The 10,262-nt window shown below is 30.9% G+C and overlaps 1 protein-coding gene across 4 annotated transcripts in view; it reads left to right on the forward strand.

Moving 5' to 3' along the window:
• Nucleotides 1-4,033, forward strand: part of FZD3 (frizzled class receptor 3) — a 69,477-nt gene extending 65,444 nt beyond the window's left edge. For all 4 annotated transcript variants that reach the window (XM_016144660.2, XM_016144662.2, XM_016144661.2 and 1 more), the window contains one exon: nucleotides 840-4,033. In XM_016144660.2, coding sequence (XP_016000146.1) covers nucleotides 840-1,053 — 214 coding nt within the window. In that variant the 3' untranslated portion in view covers nucleotides 1,054-4,033. The remainder of the gene's footprint in view (nucleotides 1-839) is intronic.
• Nucleotides 4,034-10,262: the final 6,229 nt, after the last annotated feature.

Raw genomic sequence — 10,262 nt, forward strand, 5'->3', positions numbered from 1 at the left:
TTAACAGCTCCCCACTGCTGCCTTTCAAGATAAGTACAATGATGGAGAAGACTGCATGCAACAAGCAGTGTAGCCAAATTGACTCAAAAGCTGAGTCTTGCTTGGGCTAGGGGTACTGAGAGAATTTGCTTTAGCAGAAATATAAGTTACAGTGTGTTAGGAAGTTGTTACATATATTTAACTAGATATACCTTCTATGAAATAGCTTCTTCACAGCCTCAGGTCTAATGAAAAGTAATTAAGACCATTTGGAATAGTTAATTCAGCTGTTAACTAGGCCATCTGGAAAGAAATTGTCAGCACACACCATCATCATTGCTTGTCAACTCATTCACTTTTTTTTTGGTTACACTAAATTTCTCTTCTAATTTCATATGCTTCTTCCTAGTCTTTTGTACAATTTGAGTTTGCTGTACTTCTGACTATAACCAATTTTCTAGACTCTCTGGGACAGTGCCTTATTTCTTCTGGTCCTCCTCTCCCTGAACCAACCCCATTACCCAAAACTCATTTGAATGAGAAAAGTATCCATACTTGGCATAGCTCTATCAGTCAGCTTTGCTTAATAGCTTCTGTTCTTTTGCAAACACTAGGACCTTAACTCTGAATCTAATGAGTAGATTTCCCCTTCCCATTTTTTTTTTTTTTTTTTTTTTGGTTAACCATATGAATAATTCTACAGTGTTAATGAAATTACTGTAACTATTCAAAGGTGGTTGTTACTTTTTCGCTTTTGGTTTCTTAATCATTTCACTTAATGTGGCATTTTCATGAAAAATCTTAATGTTACTTTCTAATATGTTCTGTTACCTGTTTCAAAATAAACTCTCCTATATTAGGTACACTCCCTGCAGTTACAGAGGAATGGAAGAGAGACTACCTCATGGCAGCATGTCACGACTAACAGATCACTCCAGGCACAGTAGTTCTCATCGGCTCAATGAACAGTCACGACATAGCAGCATCCGAGATCTCAGTAATAATCCTATGACTCACATCACACATGGCACCAGCATGAATCGAGTAATTGAAGAAGATGGAACCAGTGCTTAAATTGTCCTAAGGTGGAAAATATGTGCCGTTTAAAAGATTTTATTCTTTGCCTTTGCATGACTGATAGCTGTAACTCACTGTTATGCGTTCAGTCAGGTACAGATTGTATCCATTGGAAAAGTAAATTTTTGCTTTTTTTATCATGTCAAACTTGGAACATCAAGGCATCCAAAATGCTAAGAATTATATCGTCACATAAATAATTCTTATTCCTAGCTTATGAAGAGATAATTATTTGTCTGGTAAGCATTTTTATAAACCAAATTATTTTATATTTAGAAAAATCCTAAATGTGTAGTCACTGCTTTGTAGTAAATTTTCATATAATATCAACTAGTCATGAGATAACATTCTGTCGTTCTGTTAATAAAACAATATTTCAGAATTAAAGAAATTTTCTATGCAAGGTTTATTTCTCAGATGAATAGTAGGACTTTGTAGTTTTATTTCCACTAAGTGAAAAAGAACTGTGTTTTTAAAATTTAGGAGAATTTGATAAATTAGCAAGGATATTTTAGCTAATAGAATATAATATTAACAGAATAATCTGATTAGTCTACTGAAGGTTCTTTCAAAATTCTATCAAAATAAACTTCATCCGGAGAGATACAGGATCTGGAGAGCAATGGGCATTTTTTTCCTATAATTGAGCTGTTTTTATTACTTTTGTAAATATTACTTATAGTGACAGTGTTTTTATAACTTATCCATATGCATGATGGAAGGATAATTTATAGCCATCTTTTCCCATGTAGAGGTATTGATTCAGAGAGAACTTTTTGTTCAGATCTATTCCATGGAGGTATGTAATAAGATAGGCATCACATCTTATAAGGATTTTTGTTCGTTTGTTTGTTTGTTTTTTTGTGGTAGCCACAATTACAAAATGGCAAAATGTTTTCTCTGTATTGATTGTTGTATTTTTCTACAGTGAGATGTAATCTTGCGAAAGCCACCAGATCTTGGTATCCAGGCTGCTTCTATCTCAGTGAGTTTACTGTCTGCACTTGCATTGCCCAGTAGCAAACAGGCTACAGCTTTTGCCCCCCACTCTTATTTTCAGATTCCTCATTGTTCTTGTTTACAGCTGAAGTATATATAAACCTAAGTCCAAAGTGGTGGTTTATTTGGGGTATCTGAAAATCATTGTAGCTAAATGAAGCATGATTAGTCTTGCTGTGAAGTATCTTTTAATCTTAAAAATATCAACTCAAAAATGTTCGACATTTTGTCTTGTGATGTTTAAATATAAATTTGCAATAAAAACTTTGAACTTTATCAGGCATGAAATTGATCAGAATGGAAAGGAAAATTCTGGAAAATACTGGATGTGTTATGTAGAAAAGCATATTTAAACAAGCAGTCCACAACCCTGACTACAGATAAGAATCACTTGGGGAACCTCTGATGCCCAACATTTTCCTCTCATTCAGATAAGAATTGGTACTCTTAAAAAAAGGTTTTCAGTTGATTCTGATCTGCAGCCAGGCTGCAGGCTGTTTTAAACTAAACTACCCCAATGTTGATCTCATGGCATCATATTATATCATGTGAAAATCTAGTTGGATTCAATCTTATGCTTTTATATGCCTTTTTACCCAATATATAATTGTTCTCTGTTTTCCATTATATAATGTGGAATTCTGGGCTCCACTCCTAAAGATTCTTATTAGTAACTCAGAGGTGGTAGGACTTTAAAATCTGTAGTTATAAAAATACCACAGGTGATTCTTATGCAAGTAATCCAAGAGTCATACCTTAAAAAATATTCTGTACTCCAGAGAGGCCTGGTTTTGTCATATGCTAGCTTTTGACCTTTAACAAATCAACTTCTCTGAGCTTCTGTTCCCTTGTTTGTAAATGAAGACAGAAGATAAATACCTACCTCACAAAGTTGTCAAATAGGGGTCAAATGAAAAATCATATGAAAGTGCTTTGAAAACTAAAGCATGAAATATAAGGGAGTAAGTAAGATTATTGAGGATTTAAGAGATTAGCTTGAGAGCTATTATACATTCCTTGACATGTGTTTAATTCATATGTACTTTTACTCTTTTTTTAAAAACAAAAAGTACCAAAAAATTAGGTGTTAAAAAGGAAGCTTTTATCAGGACAGAGGTCAGGTTTTTTATAAAAATAATTTGTATGTCATGTTGTTTCTTTCCAAGTACATATATCTTAATATTTATTATTATTAATTCTTCGTAAGATATATTTGAACATTTGGCCCCAAGAGTTTTTTCCCCCTCTGTCTTCATTCTTTCCCATTGGAACTGGAGTGTTGAAAACAGACAGAATTGGAATTCCCTGTAACTGACATTTAGTAAACCTTTTCTCTGAAGGCCAAACTTATAACAGCTCATTTATAAGTAAATTAGTAATTTATGAGGCTTTTGTTTGAGAATCTCTCCTGAAAACAGCCTGAGAGAGGACCAACACAAACATTTTAACAAAAATAAGAAGTTAAAATAGAAGGTACCAGTTTGAGCTCAAAGATGTTGTTAGTCATTGCCATCTGCATTATATTATCAATTGCCAAGATGCTAATTGGTTTTCTTGTACAAGTGGCCAAGTATAGACAGTTAAGTGAACAGCACTATGAAAATCTTAACTTTGTGCTTCCTTATTTTTACAGATTCATTTGTAGCTTCTATGTTAAACTGTTGATACATTATAAGTGCTATGTTGACATTTCAGTTACATTCAGTATCTTAATTTTGCTACACAAAATTTAATTAATATTGTTAATCTATTGTTTTGAATAACAGTATTTAGTTTGGGCCATGTTATTTATCAAACTAGTGCTCCAAATTAAGAATTTTTTAAAAGAGACAGTTGAACTATAGCAAAACAAATTTTAGACAGCTTTCTTACCATATGTTTAATTTGTGTTGTAATTGGCGTATGATAATGTTTAGTGTTTTATTTGTTCAGTTGACAACTGAGAAAATAAAGTGCTCTCTGAAATGTTACTATATAATCAAAAGTTTTTGAAAAATACTTTGATTTCACCAATATTGTATTTAATTTAATTTATTCAGTAATTAAACAATCCAAGACAATATTAAGTTCCAAACAATAACTAGCTTCAAAGAACAATTGATTAATAACTCAACTAGCACAGGGCTTAGTAGATAGTAAATTTTTCAGTAAATAAATAAATGAATAATAACTTATGTCATGCAATTCACTTTTACCCTAGTGAGAGTCTCACTTCAAAGAAATTTGAAGGATCTGAATTTAAACTAAGTAAAACAAAGTTTGCTTTACCAAAATAACATGCGTCAATAAGAAACAAGTAAATTGTACCAAATGAAGCTTATTTCTTCTATAGTAATAGTTCATATTACTATTTAAAGAAATATAGATACAAAAATTGTACCAACACTTTATATTAATTTTTAAAGTTGAAAGCTATTTTAGAATAGCTTGGTTTTATGTGAAGTTAGATCTTTGTTTATTAGTTGAATGAATAATCAAGCAAACCTTTATTAGTAATGATTTTCTTTTTTTGCTGCTTCCTAGAGCAGATTTAAAAAATTCTAAAAATCTCTTCAAATTAGAAAATTTTACTACATTTTAACCTACCTCATTAGTGGGTTTTTTTTTTTTTTAATGATAGCTGAAAATAACTGAAATTGTAACTATCTTGGTTTAGGCTATATCCCCATGAAATAAAAGGAACTACTTAAATTTTTTTGATAAAATAGTAGATTATTGGACTGAAGCTTAGGAAACAGTATATCAAAATTTCATATGATATTTATACTGCTTCTGACATGCCCAAGGTACATTCATATATTATACTTGGATGACTTCCATAGTCCAGTGTAATGAAAATTCCACTGGGCTTGGAATTCAAAGACCCATTATGATATAAACTGGACAGGTTTTTTAACTTGTCTTAGTCTCAATTTCTTCCGTATCTCTTAGTCTCAATTTCTTCTGTATAAAATGAAGATAAATTAATATATGGCCCCAACTTACATCACAGGATGTTGTGAGGATCAAATGACATATCATCTATTATAGTGCTCTGTAATCTGTAAATTACTTATGTTTCTGTTAGAATTTGGGTGTTATAGAAAACAAGGATTGGTCTTCAGTGGTATATAGCAATCACAACAAAATCGGCAATTAGAACAGTATTCATTTGGTACAATTTTTAAATCAACAATCCAATTATTTTTTTTAAAAATGAGTGGCTATGCCCTTAAATTGTGTTGGCTCTTTAATATATTTTATACCAGTGCGCTCTCAAATTTTATAGTTGAATTTGTAGGTCACTTTTAACAGAAGTTGGGGATCTCCATTAAATGTTACGTTTGATATGAAATTATATAAAATAGCTTGACCACTGAAATTTTTTAAGAAAAATATAGAGTAGTGTAGGCCTTATAACTTTTTTTCCTTTGAGGACTTTCATGCGCCTAATTCTTTATCAGAACAAGTTATAAAAATGCAATTACTGTAACCTGTTGATTTTCATCAGTACAAAACTTTAAATCTAAGTCATAACATTATCTCAATTATTTGTATATTTGTATATATAATTTTTAAATCCACATAACAGTAAGCATTTCTCCATTCCCCCCCCCACACACACACACACATAAAAATACAGAAAAGAGCATCTTTACAGAACCAGGACTTACAAAGGAACTCATCATTCTTTTAAACTTCTTTTATCTCTTCTTAAAACTGATTAAAATAAGAAAAATGTTTACATTTAATTCAGCTATGTTTCCTAGTATAATTTATACATTATTCTTATATCATTTTATATGAAGAAAAATATGTTGACATCTCTTCATAATTTAATTCTCTTCCCTTTTTGTTCCAGTTACATGAGTTTTGGGAAAGGAATAGGAAGACTATGCATCCTTTACCTTCCAGCTGACTGTAGTCAGTTGCCTAGGGAATTTTTTAACTTAATTTTAATCTTATTTTATTTAATCTTATCTTAATTTGTTCTTATTTTATTAGCCACTTTCACCAGTTTAACTTGATAGAGAAACAAGATTTTTTTTTACCTTGTAATTTGGAATTTGAAGATTCAGTGTTCCATCCACTAGTAACATTAGTATCTATAAGATAGTGATATTTTTCAATCTTATTATTTTATCATATCTCCAGAAATAGGGTGAACTACATTATATTATTATTATCATCATCATCATCATCATCATCCTGGGTTTTTTGTTATATGTCACCTCGTTTATATTGCTAATTTATAAATATTTCTTTGTGTTGTGCTTATTGGCTTAAAAAAAAACATTAGAGCTAGATAATTTTTGTTTTCCATATTGGCAGATTTTTTTACTACTTAGTAAAAATGCATTATGTTATTTTTAGTCTTTCCCCTTTTTTCAATGAGCTCTGTAACTTTGGGATTTTACCTGTTGGAACCTCGGTTTTCTCATCTGTAAAAGAAAGAAACAAGGGCATTAGATTAGGTAGTGTTTCAAATTCCACCTGTCTCTACTTTGGTTGTCCCTTGACTATTTTATAATTATTCTGGGCTTACTTTTATTCTTGTTATTCTTCCCATGAACTGTATTTTCTAGATCAACTTGTATTGTTAATGTAATTTATCCTTAAGTTGATAGGATTCAGATATGTTATGAACTTTGTTTTCCATTCATGATTTTTAAGTAATTTGAAAGAAGGAAAATTTTATTACAGATAATAAAAGTGAAAGTAATGTTACATATAGTTGACATGACTTTTTTTTTTTTTTTAATCATGGAAAAAGTCTCCTAAAACACCAACATAAGCACCTTTCTTTCACTTTTATTTCTGTAATTTAATTTATATACAGAAAAAAGTGACATGAAATTTTATGGTCTTTGTTCTCTTAAATATGAATATAGCTAGTTAGTCTAAACTTTAAATAAACTGTATTCAAGATAAAATTAGTAAATAAAGCAGTGATAGCACTAGGCCATGTAGCTAATTAAAAAAATATCAGGTTTTACTGACATTAAAATAATTATAAAATGTAAAAACAGTTTTAGAGGAGTGGATTGAAATTTTTCTGTTCAATAATCATTCTTAAACTGTAGTCTTAGATTCATTAAATAAATATAGTTGCCAGATTGCCATGGACAAGTGTATGTCCTGTTTTAAAATATTATTAGAGATAATGTGGTTTGTTATTTTTAAATTTTTTCTTGCTATGCAGAAGATGTTTCCATAAAGTCTTTTTAACTGTCTATTAAAATGTAGTAAGTAATTCCATTAGTTTCATCTTTCAGCTGAGTTCTCGTAGATTTTGTATTTTCTGAGAATGAGGCCAAGGAAATTCCTGTTACTTTTAAAGATCATTGTCTTTGCTCTACATGCCTACATTAGCTCATATCAATCTCTTGAACACTTTACTCTGTAGATTTGTAATCTAGGTATTGAGTCTGTGGTCTGATGGGTAGAGAAGAATAATGGAAAGTTGATATAGGAAGGTGAATTTGTTTCTGGTGTGATTGCTTTGACTATACTGGAATCCTTGTCTTTGGCCAGTTCACTAAATCAGACAACTCTCCTGCATTCCAGAAATTAAATTAGATGCCCAGATTCTCTCGTTTAGACACACCTATATTACAGTGTTATTCTGATTGCCTGTTAAAGAATAGTCTTTATTTTCAGCTCTTTGTCTCTGCATGTTTTATTACATTTATTAAATTTGACTTTTATGTCCGAACATTTCTTTGAATATTTTCTGAGTGTTGATAATTGGATATTCTATAAGATAAAGCAGATAATCCCAGAGTGATTTATTTTGTATTCTCCATCCACAAATTTTTCTATTTCTCTAACTACTCTCCTCCCCAGTTTGAAAAGGAAGTTTATAAATGTCTTCCTTTATTCCCTTGGGCCTCAGATCATTTCCCCCTGAACTACTCTTGTCAGCAAAAACATTTAACATGGAATGATTCTATATTTCTGAGACAAGATCAACACAGTTGGTTTTTACATTGAGTTGAAAATAATGTATTTTCTTTATTATGTACTTGAAAATAATGTCTTTTCTTTATTATGAGAACTTAAAATTATTTTTAAAAATTATAAAAAGAACTCTGGTGTGAAAATATTAGTCTGTAAGTTCTCTTGTTATCAGGTGCTATTTCTACCATAGCTGTGAGTTACCAGAGTAAATTTGAATTCTGTTATCATTTATCTTTTTTTAAATTTAACCTCTCCAGAATTGTCCAATTTCATATATCTTAACACTAACTTCAAACCACTTTTCTACTTTTATTTTCAAATGTCAAATTTTATTTTTGAGAGTTTTATTTTTTTCATTAAAGTTTAAAAGTATTACATATTGAAGGTGACCATAGTTTAGATATTTACTTTGGCATGATTAAGATATCACCACCATCATTCCTCTTCCCCAGCCCTAAAAAGAAAATTCATTTGACACTCAAAAGCTATTAAATTGTCAAAATCTGTTAATTGAAAGAGCTATAGAAGCTGTTTCTTCTAATTTAGAATTTTTAATTAAGAAAATAATAATTTTGTTGTGTTTTGGTAGTAAAATTGGGAGATATTTACATATACTTATATGTCTAAATGAGTTCATCAGTTATTTCATTTTCTGTAATATGTAGTTTTTTTGAGCCTTTTTTTGTTTTGTTTTGTTTTGTTTTCTTAACATTGTACAGTGTCGTATATGTTAGGTTATCATTATTTCAGCAGAAAATTCCTTTAAATGAACTGTTCTTTCTGAGAATCAGGCCAAGGAGATTCTTACTATGTGTCATAGTTGGATAATGTTTTGAACTATGTGAAATTGCTGGTTTTGTTGGTCAAAAGTGATCAAACACTTTTGGCAATTTCATAATGTATATTTAAGGGAAAAAAAAACAACAAAAGATCTTTCTTAAGAGATATGTTGGGAAAAAAAAAGATCAACTACTTATCCCAGCTCTTATAAGCCAATCAGAGCCTGTATGAAGGAGACTCTCAAACAGCAGGTAACCACAGGTCTATCAAGAAAACTGCTTTGTTTTGTTTTTAAATTGTCCTGTTTTCAAACGTATTTTATCAAAAAGACTTCAGCTATTGAAGCAATTACCTTTTGGGAAAATGTAAGTCATAGGCTTTTATTAAGTCTGTGTGTAGTTTTTAAGCTTTCATAACCCGAGATATTGTCATATATCAAAGGATTAGTCTGTAAATATCATTTAAAGGCTAAATAACTCCCTCCTAATATCTAATATGGACTCAAATTATGCTAATTATAAAATTTTCTTAGCGGCATTCTAAAATAATGAATAGCGCTGTTACATACTCAGGTTTTCCTTAAAATGTCATTTAAAGATTTTTTATACCTATATTTTAGGTTATAAGAACAAAAATATATGACTATAGAAATATAAAAGTATGAAGCTTCTACACAGAAAATCCCCAATATTAGATATAGCTATGATCTAAAAGGTGGTAAATTGTGTTGGTCCTAACTCAGATTACATCTCTTCATATAAATTATAGTAATAGGCATAACAGGTTAGCTAACAAGAGCTGATCCAGTGCAATCCAATATTAATTTAGGTGTCTTGGTCTTATATAAACTTTTATAATGGAGAAAGCTTACTTTGATCTCTCAATAACTACTTGGTACACTTCTTCCTAGGTGGTACCATGAGCCCTGTCCAGGTACATACTCTCTTATATTCCCCAAGGTTTTCCTACCTGCCTTCTATCTCCAGCTTCCTTAACAATACTTCCAAAGTGTGACTTATCTCAAGTGTTAGGAAGGACATTTGCTTTAACTAATTCATGTTGAAGTGTTAGTGACTATAGCCCTTTCACCTCTCTTAAAGAGCAATCTGCATTAAAAACAAACACATTATTGTTAGCACAAATTACTATCAATTGGTAGAATATTAAACTTTAAAACAAAAGTGGAAATAATTTTATTAGTGTTGGTGGGACTATTGTGAGGCAAGAGATATCGTTAAATGACTTGACTTGGAAATATGCCCCTCTTTCACTCAACCCATGTGATGTCTGAAAGTGCTGTATATTTTCAGTGACCTTGAGAAAGGGAAGCTAGTCATTTGTATTTATGGGTTATATGAAGTCAGGGCCTTCCAGATCCTTTTTTTCAGTTGAAAGCCTGTGTCTGGAGCATTCTAGGTATCCATCAGACTCTGTGTTTCAGTCTAGGTCTAACCTACCTTCCAGCTCTGTCGTCTGGCCTCCAGGCC

This window comes from Rousettus aegyptiacus, unplaced genomic scaffold, assembly GCF_014176215.1.
Source record: "Rousettus aegyptiacus isolate mRouAeg1 unplaced genomic scaffold, mRouAeg1.p scaffold_m13_p_16, whole genome shotgun sequence".
NCBI lineage: Eukaryota > Metazoa > Chordata > Mammalia > Chiroptera > Pteropodidae > Rousettus > Rousettus aegyptiacus.